The sequence below is a fragment of the Ictidomys tridecemlineatus genome, chromosome 13 (assembly GCF_052094955.1).
Source record: "Ictidomys tridecemlineatus isolate mIctTri1 chromosome 13, mIctTri1.hap1, whole genome shotgun sequence".
Lineage (NCBI taxonomy): Eukaryota > Metazoa > Chordata > Mammalia > Rodentia > Sciuridae > Ictidomys > Ictidomys tridecemlineatus.
Genome location: NC_135489.1, coordinates 14186439 through 14201368, shown reverse-complemented (window position 1 = coordinate 14201368; position 14930 = coordinate 14186439). Strand labels below are relative to the sequence as shown.

Genomic DNA, 14930 nt, shown 5'->3' with positions numbered 1-14930 from the left:
AAACAGAATAAATATATAACAAAAGGAAAATCAAATGAGAATTCCAATACTACTTACAGGTAGTGGGGAGGCAGGAAAAGGCAGAACAGGAGCAAGTTATCTAAAAAGAGTTATTCACATTACAAGGGCTCTAGGGGTTGAAGAGAGAAACAGCTGAATGAGAATTATCTAAAATCACAGATGTGTAGACATATGAGGCTTTGTTTTCTGAACTCAAAGCCCCAGTTTTCTTTGGTGAGACTGAGCAGTCTGAAATCTCCCTAGTCGTAAGAGGACCATTGCTGCCATCTCCCGTTCTCTTTTGGTAATGTCACCACCAAAGGAAACAAGCTCTGTTCTTTCTGCTGAAGCAGTACATTTGTTGCAGAGAAACTTTTTTGAAGCTGGAATTTTTACCTTGAGTTTAATAAAACAGGTGACATACATCTCAACTCTGGGCATTTACCATGCACAAGGGAGAAATCTAAAAGTGAATCTTTTAAAAACTGCACTTATGGTTTTGTTTTTAAAACAAAGTCATTTCTATCCTGCAGGTGTAATTAGGACAGCGCTCATGAACATGGACAGAGAAGCCAAAGAGTACTATGAAGTGATTATACAAGCCAAGGACATGGGAGGGCAGCTCGGGGGATTAGCTGGGACCACAACAGTCAACATCACCCTCTCGGATGTCAACGATAACCCACCCCGCTTCCCCCAGAGTGAGTACCTAACCAACCAGAACCCAGATCTCAAGCCATATGGATGCATCTTTTACAGAAATGCAGGAGAAAGGACAGCATGTTAAATGCAATCATTCTTGGATTTCTCCCCTATACTCATTGTGCAATTCTTTTTTTTTCTCTTTTTAATTATACATGACAGTAGAATCTATTTTGATATATTTATACAAGCATGGACTATATCTTATTCTAATTAGGATCCCAGTCTTGTGGATGTACACAACAGTGAGATTCACTGGGGTGTAATCACATATGTACATAGAAATGTGTCAGACTCATTCCACTGTCTTTCCTATTCCTAGCCCCTCTTTTTCCTTCCCTTCATTCCCCTTTGTCTAATCCAATGAACTTCTGTTCTTCCCCCACCCCTTATTGTGGGTTAATATACACATATCAAAGAGAAAATCAGATCTTTGGTTTGGGGGATTGACTTATTTCACTCAGAATGATAGTTTCCAGATCCATCCATTAACCAGAGAATCTCATAAAGTCATTATTCTTTTTTTAAATATTTATTTATTTTATTTATATATGATAGTGGAATGCATTATATTACACATATAGAGCATATATATATATATATATAGTTGTATACAAAGTATATTCACACCAATTCATGTCTTTATACATGTACTTTGGATAATAATGATCATCACATTCCACCATCATTTATAACCCCATGTTCCCTCCCTTCCCTTCCCACCCCTCTGCCCTATCTAGAGTTCATCTATTCTTCCCATGTTCCCTCTCCCTATCCCACTATGAATCAGCCTCGTTATATCAGAGAAAATATTCAGCATTTGTTTTTTTGGAATATCTTATCTTTTTGGAATATCTTATCTTCTCTAACTCCTTTATGGCTGAGTAAAGAATACCACAATTTCTTTATCCATTCATCTGATGATGGGCATCTAGGTTGGTTCCATAGCTTAGCTATTGTGAATTGTGCTGCTGTATACATTGATGTGGCTATATCACTGAATTACGCTGATTTTAACTCCTTTAGATATGTACTGAGGAGTATATAACTGGGTCAAATGGTGGTTCCATTCCTGGTATTTTGAGGACTCCCCATACTGCTTTCCAGAATGGTTACACTAATTTGCAGTCCCACAACAACATAGGAGTGTACCCTTTTCCCCACATCCTTACCAACATTTTCTGTTACTTGTATTCTTACTAATTGCCATTCTGGTTGGAGTAAGATGAATTCTCAGTGTAGTTCCATTGTGCAATGCTTACACAACCAGTTTCCTTTTGGGCTTCAGCTTTCCATAGCACTAAAATCACTGTTCTTCAAACTTTTCATTATTTCCTCCCTATGGAAGCTTTTTATACTTTTTTTCCCAACTGAGGCTATTAAGTTGATGGGTCCTTCACCAAAGAACAATAAAGTGTCATGAAACAGTTTGTGACATGCATATGAGTTGGTTTTTGTTCATAAGAAACTAAGGTGAATAAAGACTTCATAGAAGGATAAGAATTCAACAGAGAACTGAATAATACAAAGGTCTTTAATAGGCAGGAAGGAAAATATTCCAGAATTAGGAAGTCACTCACTCATTCAAGAAATATTGTTCCAGATACCATTCTAGATGAGGGATACGGAGGTGTACAAAAGAAACAAAATCTCTACTCTCCTAGAGCTCATTTGCGTAAAATCCTGCATGTAAGAAACACATAGATATGTGTATGTGTTTTTTATATATGCCTGAAAATTTTGCTTATGTCATTTTATGTTCAAAACCTCCTAAAACAAAAACCTGATCTTTCAAATGTGTTGGAATTTAAATGAAAAAACCAAAAAATAATTTTTGAGTAAAAGACATAAAGGAAGGATAATTTGACAGCCATGTACAAGATGGACTGGCAAAATCAGAGACTAGAAGTGGAGGAGGGTCATACATTGCTGGTGGGACTGCAAATTAGTACAACCACTCCAGAAAGCAGTATGGAGATTCCTCAGAAAACTTGCAATGAAACCACTATTTAACCTAGCTATCCCACTCCTAGTTTTATAGCCAAAGGACTTAAAATCAACATACTATAGTGATGTAGCCACATCAATGTTTATGGTGGCTCAATTCACAATAGTAAACTATGAAACCAACCTAGGTTGTCCTTCAACAGATTAATGGATAAAGAAAACATGGTATGTATATATATAATGGACTATTACTCGGCCTTAAAGAAGAATGAAATTATGGCATTTGCCGGTAAATGGATGGAACTGGAGAATATTATTCAAAGTGAAATAAGCCAATCCCAAAGAACCAAAGGCTGGATGATTTCCCTGATATGCATATGCTAAGTCACAATAAGGGAGATGGGAATAGAGGTATTTTGGATTAGACAGAAGGGAGTGAAGGGAGGAAAGGGGGTAGGAATGACATAGAATGAATTGGACATTATTACCCTGTGTGCATATGTGATTATACAACCTGTATAACTCTACATCATGTACAACCAGAATGAGAATACTCCATTTATATATGACATGTCAAAATGCATTCTACTATCATGTATCTCTAATTAGAACAAATTTTTAAAAAGTGGTGGAGTTTGTTACGAGGCTTTAGGAGGGTACAGAGTTGAGCTCATAGGACAGACTATGGAACTAGCAGAAGTCATGGAGTGGAACAAATATGAAAACACAAACTTCTGCCTTTTGATTTCTTAGCTAAGGGATATGAGGCAGAGGGTGGAGTCAAAGATGAAAACAATGGTTGAAGTCTGACAGAAGGATTGTACTGTTGATAGAAATAGAGGATATAAAATGGATCTACCAGCAGGGAAGGAGAGAAACGGATTCAGATTTTGAATATGAAGTGACAGCAGAACAATTAGGCTGAGTGTCCTTAAGAAAGGTGGAAGTATAGAGCGATGACAGTGGATGAAGCCGGGAATGGAGACATGCGTTTGAAAAGTGAATGCCTGAAGGGAGTAAACTGGGGAAGTAAGAGCAGCAGATGCAATTCAGGTGAAAGTCTTAGCCAGGAAATTTTAGTTAAAGAATTAAATAAATAAGTAAATTGAAAACAGAAAGAGTCAAGTCTGACTATCAGCTGAATAGCTGCACTGTGAATCAGCCAAACAAGTGAACCTTCAATTTTTGCTATGTAAATTCAGGAAGAGAGCTCAAATATTTAGATCCAACTGGAATACACAAAGTTCCCATGAGCATTCATGAAAGAAAACCGCAGGGTACTAGACAAGCATTTCATATATGGTACAAGTAAGCAGGCTACTAAGTTGACTGGGCCTGCAGTACAAAACACAGATCATCATGGAACAGACTGTGGGATACCATATGGGGTGGCTTTTTGTTATTTTGCTGATGCTGAGTATTCAGTCTTTATAGCTCACACATTGTACACTGTAGATTCTTGAGAATCCTTGAACTACTTAACTTCTTAAATTTGAAATTAAACAGGTATCTCTGGTAGAAGTACAAAGGACAGAAGAACCAAGTTATTACACATAACAGCTCAAATGCATATGGATTTGGACATTTTGAGAAATATAATCTTAAACATGGCAGTTTCACAACAGCATGACATAATACAATGCCTACAGGTTTTTTTGTTGGTTTTTTTGTAATAATTGATCTTATTTTTTAAATACATGACAGTGGAATGCATTACAATTCTTATTACACATATAGAGCACAATTTTTCATATCTTTGTATATAAAGTAAGTTTACGCCGATTCATGTCTTTATACGTGTACTTTTTTGCATTACAATTCTTACTACACATATATACCACAATTTTTCATATCTCTGGTTGTATATAAAGTATGTTGACACCCAATTCATGTCTTCATACATGTACTTTGGATAATGAAGTCCATCACACTTCACCATCCTTGCTAATCCCCTGCCCCCTCCCTTTTCCTCCCACCCTTCTGCCCTATCTAGAGTTCATCTATTCCTCCCATGCTCCCCCTCCCTACCCCACTATGAGTCAGCCTCCTTATATCAGAGAAAACATTTGGCATTTGTTTTTTTGGGATTGGCTAACTCCACTTAGCACAATGCCTAGAGTTTTAGTCTAGCCCCTTATTTTGGCTCAAGGTCTCAGAAGTTAGTCCATTGTTAGCCAACTCTAGAGCTCTGGGCCCAAGATGAAGAACATCATGGCATAAGGGCATAGCTAAGGAAAGCAGCTCAGCAAATGGCAACCAGGAAGCAGAGGTAGAGCTCCACTTATCAGGGACAAAATATAAACCCCAAAGTCAAACCCCTGTGACCTACCTCCTGCAGCCAGACCTTACCTGCCCAGTTACCACCTAGTTAATCCATAAAAGTGGATTAACCCACTGATTATAACTCTCACAATACAACCATTTCACCCTTGAATATTCCTGCACTGTCTCACAGATGGGCTTTTGAGTATTCAGTCTTTATAGCTCAGAATGACTCTCTGCACACATTGTACACTGTAGATTCTTGAGAATCCTTGAACTACTTAAAAGTGGATTAACCCACTGATTATAACTCTCACAATACAACCATTTCACCCCTGAATATTCCTGCACTGTCTCACACATGGGTTGTATATAAAGTATGTTGACATATCTAAACCATAACAAATTCCTGTATTAGATTATTCATCTCTGTGACCAAAAGACCTGACAAGAACACCTCTCAAACCAAAGTCTTAATGCCATTCTAAAGCATATATTTTGAGTACTCACTATTTCAAATTTCAGTAATAATGGAGAATCTAGGAATAGATTGGAAGCATGAAATAGGTTTCATGAAAGCAAAAGAGAAACATATAAGTAATTTAAATTTGTCTCTAAGTAATTTTCACACATTAACTGCTTCCTCTAAGATGGTCGTTACTTTTGGACTTTTTAAAATTTTTACTTTAACTCATCATTAAATATTTCCCCATCTATTTGCTAAACCTAAGTTCAGACAATCTATTTCAGAAATCTATCTGAATGAATTCTTCTAGATGAATTCTTCTGCCTCATTCTTTTGACTCCTCACTGTAGAAATTCTATTTAGTTTTTTTTTCCCACAAATATTACCACAGCTGATTGTGAGATATGACAAAATAACATACCTCCTCTTTTACACTTAAAACAAGCTCAGTCCCCTTTCACTGAACAATTTATAATGAAATATCAAGATCTCAAGTTATTTATTTCCAATATAATGCATCACATGTAGAAAGTATATGTATATTTTTAAACACAATACAGCTTTCCTGGTGTGGGAGAATGTTGTAGGCAGATGCTGGTTTGTTTTTCTGAAAAGTTCTTCAATAGCAAAGCATAATCCATCAACAACTTTGGAAGTGAATGGAAAGAGATCATAAAATCCATGTGACTGAAAGCTTAATACAACAAAGATTTCCTGACTCATTTATGTAAGAAATTGTATCATTTCTTCTCCTGTGCAAGGTGGAGTACTGTCAGCTACCTGGGGTGTCAGCCTCCCCAAATTTTTATGGGAAAAAAAAGCCCTAATGCCCCAGGCTTCCCAGACCTTTTGATGCATAAAAGAGATCACATACATATCAAAACTGTGATTATGATTTTGTTTTGTTAGTCAGTCTATGATTGACAAAATAATGAAGCACATCAAAAATGTTGAGCCCCAAAGAAGGTAAGTTAGCAAAAATACAACTTCATAGAGATGAAAAGGAACTAACTTTAATTGTAGATCAGAAATGTCAAGTCAAAAAGCAAAGCATCACCACTTCTAGCTTTTTACATATGTGGGGACATGTAACAAGAAGACAGGAAACATCAGGGTCTGTCCACGAAGAGGCAGAGGGTCCCAGCTGCAATAAATGTTGATGAACCCTACAATGGAGCTGGTAGAACTTGCTCTCTGTGGCTGTTCCTCTATAGATCACTGGTCTACATCAGTTCTAGGCAGGTGGTTATAGAGATAGGTACTCAAAACACCAGCTAGGTCATGAAAGAAAATGTGGGCATTTCAAACTAAATAGTCAGCTACTAGGGAGGCTGAGGCAGAAGAATCACAATTTCAAGGCCATCCTTAGCAGCACAGCCCGTCTGGAAATAAAAAATAAAAAGGGCTAGAGATGTGTTTCAGTGGTAAAGCATCCCTGGGTTCAATCCTACCAAAAAAGGAAAAGAAAAGAAATGTAAACAGAATAAATATGTACATGTTGTGACATGTGGGTTTTTAATTCTGTTTTGTTGTTTTCTTTCTCAAAATGAATTGACTTTGGGGAAATATTTCCATTCATTATGGAGTACTAAAAGACTAGGAAGCAGCATACTTCCCACCACTCTGTAGGTAGATTCACTAGAATGAGAAATAATTTTGCTTTTATTCTGTCCTGCTTTCAGGGTTATTGTCAAAAAGTTATTTTGCTTCCTCTTTATTGAATATCCAGTATAGGTTATGGTTATAACTGTTTAGCCTCTGAGGACCTCAGTTTTCATCTGATAAAACTGAAGCTTTAATTTTAAACCAAGAAAAAGATATTTTGCACAGCATGCCTGATAAGATGTGATAATGACAAGGCTTTTCATTTATTTATTTTTTTATTTATTTTGTAGTGACAATGCATGTTCTTGCTTTCCTTCACAGAACATTATCAGATGAGTGTGCTGGAATCAGCTCCAATTAGCTCCACTGTGGGGAGAGTGTTTGCCAAGGACTTGGATGAAGGAATCAATGCAGAGATGAAATACACTATTGTGGATGGAGATGGTGCAGATGCCTTTGATATTAACACAGATCCCAATTTCCAAGTTGGTATCATAACTGTGAAGAAGGTAAGCCAACTCCTTTATCCAAATCACTTCATGGATGCTTTATATATGAAATGATTTTCAGAGTTTTTGTACTATGGATAAGTATTTTTTGATTTAGAATATTATAACCAACTGTGTTGTTATAAATCCTCTTGTAAAAGCTCTTTCCTATAATTAAAAACAAACAAACAAAAATATCCCAGACATGGTGGTGCTCACCTCTAATCCCAATTACTGGGGAGGCTAAGGTAGGAGAAGTTAGAAACCAACCTGGGCAACATAGAAAAACCTCATCTTACTCTTTGTACCAACATGAAGACACTGACTGTACCATCATTTTACAGAAAGAGTACCAGATTGTGATAAAAATATATTACAAATATGTCATTTCTCCTACTTAGCCAACTTAAAAACTATTGCAGCTTAATTCTCTAATGATGTTAATGACTTAGTCAATATTTGAATCACACACTTTTTTTTACTGCAGTGTACCATAAATAACAAGCAAATTATATTATTTCTAAATCAATAAATAACATACAGGGATTTTTTAACTGCCTCTTGAAGATCCATAAATGCAAATTAAACTTGCAAAAGTCTTATCAAGCCAGGTGCAGAGGCACATGCCTTTAATCCCAGTGACTTGGGAGGCTGAAACTGGAGGATCACAATTTCAAGGTCAGCATGAACAATTTAGCAAGATACTGTCTTAAAGTATAAAAATAAAGGACTGGGGATGTAACTAAGGGGTAAAGGGCCCCTGTGTTCAATTCTCAGTACTGGAAAAAAAATTAAGTTTTATCAAACATAGCTAGTGAATATTGTTTTCACTTTAAACTCCTTTGTTTCATGATACAGTACTGTTTTCTGAATATGAACTATTGATTCTTTCTGTGGCATAAGGCACATATGGATAAACTCATTTGGAAGATACGATGTTTTGTAAAAAATTAAGTTTTAATACCCTACAAATAAGTATCTGATGAAATACATTTAAGAGATTCATTGGTTTGATTCTTCCCTATTTTGAATACATTTTTTAAATCCATAACTTATATTATTTATTCAACACATATTACTCACCTACTGTGTACCAGCTATTGTTCCGAACATTCAGTGTGGGGAAAAAAATAAAACATTATCCCAGTTACTCAGAAAGCTGAGGCAGAAAAATTCCAAGTTCAAGGCCAGAGTGGATGGACAACTTAGATCAATAAGGAGATATAAGATGACTTCAAATTTAAATTAAGTAATTGGGATTAACTTCACAGAAAAATGAGATTTAGACTTTGTAGACTTCAAACGAATAGAATCACAGCACAGAGTTGGGCAGGTTAACAGTATAGGTACCCTATAAATGACTTTTGTTGAAAAGTGTCCACTGCCACCATGAAGTGTATGGAATGGGCATGGAAGTATTAAAGAAAGTGTTTCAGGCAAAAAGACAGCTAATGAAAAGGCCCTGAAGTGGGTCCATGCCTAGTGTGTTTCAATAACAGCAAGGGGATTTAAAAGGCTGAGTAAAGGGGGAAACTCTCAGGAGACAAGGTCTGAAAAATAACAAAGGGACTAGATTGTTTTTATACTAATTATGAGAACTTCAGTTTTTACTCTGAGTAAAATGGGAAACAATCGGAGGACTTTAAGATGTGCAACATGACTAGGCTTTATGATAATTACTCTGTAGGCTGTGTTCAGAGGAGAAAAAAGGGAGGCAAGGACAGAAACAAGGGAAACAGTTGAGAGGGTCCTACAAAAATCCAGGAAAGAGATGGTAGTGGTTGTCCTAGGAGGCAGGATTGGAAATGACGGGAAGAGGTTGGTACATTTTGAAAGTAGGGCCAATAAGATTTCTTAAAAGATTGGATGAGGATATTTTTAAAAAGAGTCAACTAAGCAATAAGATTGGAGCTGCCATTAACTAAGATGGAGAAGTCTACAAATAAAGCAGGTGGCAGGGGTGGAAAGTATTGGGATTCCATCTGGATGTATTACATCTGCAGTGTCTGCTAGATACTCAAGGAAAGAGGGACAGTGGCTTTGGTTATAGGATTGGGAATCTGGAGAAGAACTGTGGGCTAGGAATATGACTTTGAGAGTCATAAGCATATAGATGGTCAAAGCAAATTAAACAGAATGAGATTCCAAGGGACTGAGTATAGACAGAAAGGGAACAATGAAATGAGCCCCGAGGTACCCAATTCGAAGAAGTCATGAGAAGATCAAGTGCAAGCAAGAAAAAAGCAAAGACCAGAAAGGCAGAAGGGAAGTCAAGAAGACAGTGGTGTGAAAGGATCACCAGTGAGAAATGCCCCAGAAAATTAAAGAACACTGAAAATTAACCAGAGACTTAGGAACATGGAAGTCATTGATGACCCTAACAAAAGCAACAAGGGCATCACTTAAAATGTGGCACAAGTTAACTAACATGTGTTTATAATAACTTTATTCTCTCTTGTCTCCCAGAACTGAATTATCATTGCTTTAAAAGGGAAGAAGGGATGAGTTTACATCTTGTTCTCTATTTAAGGTGCAAATACAGCAAAGGAACAGACACATTTAGAAATCTTTATAACCAGCACACAATGACCTTGAAACAGCACAAAATGCTGAGATTAACTTAATTGTCTCATAATCTGGATATAATTAAAATATTGTAATTTCTTATTTTATTCTCATTCTTTGAGAATAAATAACATGCTAGAATTATAAATGATGACTAAAAGTAATACCTATTGGATATATGACACAGAATTAAGAACATTCTACTATGTGGCTTGCCTCAAGTAAATAAAAACATATTTCTCATCATGATTAGTAACTATAAATGCTCAAAGTCTTGAATAATTATTATTTCTGTAATACAAAAATTCTATTCAAAAATTAAGCAATCAAAAAGATAACTTTGGGGATACCCAATATTTAAAATTTATTATATATCTTAACATAATTCTAAACAATAACTTGTTAAATTATCATAACATACATAATATTACAATTTTATGTATTTTTTTAAATTAATTAATATTAAAATTTTAGGAACCTCAAAATATCTTTTTTCCAACTCCCTTACCTGAAAAAAGATTATATCCCAAAAGACAGAATACTATGTTTCTTTGTCATTACCAAAACTATACCTGTGTTTAATCAAAACTAGCACCAATTTTTCCAAGGTCATTTTGATTTGTTTTATGTTATGTGCTGCCAGAAAATGGAATTAAGAAAGAGGTCAATAAGTTAGTTAAATGGACTAGTCATATATAAGAAATATTTAGAGGCTACTGACTGCTTAATCTATACCTCTGGAACAACATTCACTCAAACGTCTGATCCATATCCATCTTCCCAATTTGCCATTTATAATGTCATATAAAATTGAAACAAAAGTTTTGCTCTTGATTTATTTCCCTTAGGCCTATTATTTGTCTCAAAAGCACACACTTTTCCAAAAAGAAAAATTAAATTGAATTGACAGAATTGGGTCTTCATAAAACCACACCGATTACTACCCAGTACCCTAAGTCCTTTTAGCTTTTAAGTAATCAATCACTTGATTTTCAGTCTCTTATCTTAGAAGCTTGAAAAATATAATTTTTGGAATGTTCTTTATTCTAGATGTGAATGATGTTGTATCATTTTCTAGTCTTCAACATGTCTTCCATCTGCCAGTACATAATAAGTAATTGTTGAAAGTCCATTCTCCTCTTAGGCAGGTCACAATGAAAAAATTCTATATTTCATCAAAACTAATAAGAGACCATGAATTATTACTGTTTTATGTACCCCTTTAAAAAGTTCTTGTCAATTTAAAATGACAAGAATTTTTGTTTTTGGTGGTGGGGGGGTGTGTGATTGGGAACTGAACCCAAGGCCTCACATGCTCTTATTTCTTATTTATAGTTGAAGAGCTCTTGTGTATATAACTAAGCATATTTGCTTCACTAATATCAGATTTACTCCTTGCTGGTAACTTCTTATTTTATTCTCATTCTTTGAGAATAAATAACATGCTAGAATTATAAATGATGACTAAAAGTAATACCTATTGGGTGTATGACACAGAATTAAGAACATTCTCCTACTATGTGGCATGCCTCAATGTCATTCTGCCTATACAAGTTTTGTTTCAATTCTGAGTCATAACACAATCTTTCTGAAGACATCTTAGAGGTCAGTAAAGTTCAATGCATGCAGTACCATAAGTGTACAAAACTCACCTGAAGTATATAACACAAATGGCTTTGACTAGGCCTGGCTTATACAGGCAATAACAACTACATCCCATCATTTCTTGTTGAGCCCACAGCAACTTTAAGGGGTCATCAGTTGGAGAAGCAATCATATTTTCAAAGTATGAAAATATAAAAAATGGATCACTTAAATTATTTATATATGGTAACATAAGATCCTTACATATACCATCACTCAAACAGTACATGTTAATACTCATACTGGGAAACTTTTTGTACTATCCAATATACCATTTTCTTGCTACATTTTCAGTTTTAGACTTTGCTAAGTATTGAGGAATAAAAATCTAAGTCATCAACTCCACCCATGAATCTGGGAAAGCAACCTACATAAAAAGAAGTATTTGTAATGCAAAATAAGAAAAGCTATAATGAAAGTACAATAAAATGATATAGAAACAGAAGAGGGAATACCTAATTCTGCTTAATTAATAATCAAAGCTACATTAGTATTTTGTGCTATAATTTATATGCCTCCACTTTCAAGGAGATAATAACTTTTCATTTTTATGTGCCTCAACTCTAGGAAATTTCTTGAATTTGGAATTGGGGTTCATTATTACTCTTTGGTCTAGCATTATGAATACAGAAATAAACTATTCTTTGATGCTTAGAAAAAAGAACAAAAATTATTGAAGAGGGAAGAGTTAAAATCATCAAATGTGGGCAATGTAAAGCTGAAGTACCTAGAGCAATGTTTTCTTTGAATTTTAAAGGTGTACATGAGGGAGGCAATAACCTTAAATTAACATTTTTTAAAAGAAATTTTGATAATAATTAAAAACTCACCCTAGTCTTTTCAACAAATGGTGCTAAAACAATTAGATATCAAAAATATGAACCTCAATTATACTCATAAAAAAATCAAATGGGGGCTGAGACTGTGGCTCAGTGGTAATGCACTTGCTGGCACGTGTGAGGTTTGATTCTCAGCACCACATATAAATAAATAAAATAAAGATTTATCAACAACTATGAAAAAACATTTTTAAAAAGGAAAAAAGTTGGGGCTGGGGATGTGGCTCAAGCAGTAGTGCGCTCGCCTGGCATGCGTGCGGCCCGGGTTCAATCCTCAGCATCACATACAAACAAAGATGTTGTGTCTGCTGAGAAAGAAAGGAAAGAAGAAAGAAAGAAAGGAAAGAAGAAAGAAAGAAAGGAAGGAAGGAAGGAAGGAAGGAAGGAAGGAAGGAAGGAAGGAAGGAAGGAAGGAAGGAAGGAAGGAAGAAAATCTTTTAAAAGAAGGAAAAAAGTTAAAAAAATCAAGTGGATCATACATCTAAATGTAAAAACTAAAACTATAAAATTTATAAAAGGAAACACAGAAAAAAATCTCTATGATCCTGAAAAGGCAAAGTTTTCTTCAAAATGATACTAGAACCCCAGTCTCACACACACACAAAAAAAATGGTAAGACCTCATCAAAAATTAAAGAGATGCTGTTCTTCAAAAGACTGTTTTGAGAATGAAAGACAAATCACAGAGGGGGTGAAAATATTTGCAAATTCTATGTCTGATAAAGGACCTGAATATGTAAAGAACACTTCAAGAAGGTATATGAAGATGTATCACTGGGCACAAGAGAAGTGCAACTCACAGCCAAAACATAATGCCACTTCACACACACTAGGATAGCTAAAATCAAAATACTGACGAAACTTTTAAGCACTGACAAAGATGTAGAGAAACTGCATTCTTGGAGAAAATAAAAAAGGGTACTACCCCTTTGAAAATTGATTTGAATATCTCTTATAAAGTTAAGAAATTCACTTACCATATAACCCTGCAATTGTAATCCTAAGTATTTACCCAAGTGAAATGAAAACAAGTTCATACAAAAATCTGTATGCAAATATTTACAGAAGCTTTATTCATAATTGTTAGAAATTAGAAGCAACCCAAACATACCTCTAGTGGAAAATGGAGAAATTAACTATTGTACACCCACACAATGGAATACTACTCAGCAATAAAAAAGAATACTTATCATATAATAACTTGGATAATCCCAGATATATCATGCTAAGTGAAAAAAAACTACATGCAAATTATGATATACTTGATGATGTCACTTATGTGATATCCTTTTTTCTAGTAATAAATGATTTTTTAAAACTTGTTCTTTTTAGATATACATAATAGAATGTATTTTGACATATTATACATACATGGAGTATAACTTCCCATTCTTAAGGTTGAACATGATGTGAAGTTACATTGGTTGTATATTTATATATGAACATAGACACGTATGCCCAATTCATTCTAATGTCTTTCCTATTCCCATCCACCCTCCCTTCCCCTCATTTCCCCATTGAGTAATCCAATGAACTTCTATTCTTCCCTCTCTGCCCCCTTATTGTGTGTTGGCATCCACAGATCAGAGAGAACATTCAGCCTTTGGTATTTTTGGATTGGCTTATTTCACTGAGCATAATAGTCTCCAGTTCCATCTATTTACTAGCAAACACCATAATTTCATTCATCTTTATGGTACATACACACATATATACTTCACATTTCTTCATCCAGTCATCTGTTGAAGGGCACCTGGGTTGGTTCCAAAGCTTAGCTATTGTGTGAGCTGCCATAAACATTGATATGGTTGTGTCACTGTAGTATGCTGATTTTAATTCTTCTGGGTATATACTGGGATAACTGGGTCAAATGGTGGTTCCATTTCAACTTTTTTGAGGAATCTCCATACTGCTTTCCATAATGGTTGCACCAATTTGCAGTCCCACCAATGAGTGAGTGTCTTTTTCCCCACATCGTCACCAACATTTATTGTTATAGTTTTATAATTGCCATTCTTAATGAAGTAAGATGGAATCACAGTGTAGTTTTAATTTGCATTTCTCTAATTGCTAGCAATGCTGAACGTTTTTTCATGGGTTTGTTGACCAATCATTTATCTTGTTCTGTGAAGTGCCTATTCAGTTCCTTTGCCCATTTTTGATTGGGTTATTTGGTTTTCTGGTGTTAAGTTTTTTGAGTTCCTTGTATATATTAGAAATTAACACCTTATCTGAGGTACTGGTGTGAAGATTTTCTCCAAATCTGTAGGATCTCTGTACATCTTCTTGATTATTTCCTTTGCTGTGAAAATGCTTTTTAGTTTGATACCACTCCATTTATTGATTCTTGGCTTTACTTCTTGCGCTTTAGGAGTCTTGTTGAGGAACTCAATTCCCAAGCGAACATAATGGA

At 35.2% G+C, this 14930-nt stretch overlaps 1 protein-coding gene across 3 annotated transcripts in view; it reads left to right on the top strand.

Moving 5' to 3' along the window:
- Positions 1-14930, top strand: part of Cdh20 (cadherin 20) — a 199202-nt gene that overhangs the window by 152390 nt on the left and 31882 nt on the right. For all 3 annotated transcript variants that reach the window (XM_040272403.2, XM_040272407.2, XM_005323017.5), the window contains 2 exons: positions 534-701; positions 7304-7491. In XM_040272403.2, the coding sequence (XP_040128337.2) occupies positions 534-701; positions 7304-7491 (356 nt within the window). The remainder of the gene's footprint in view (positions 1-533; positions 702-7303; positions 7492-14930) is intronic.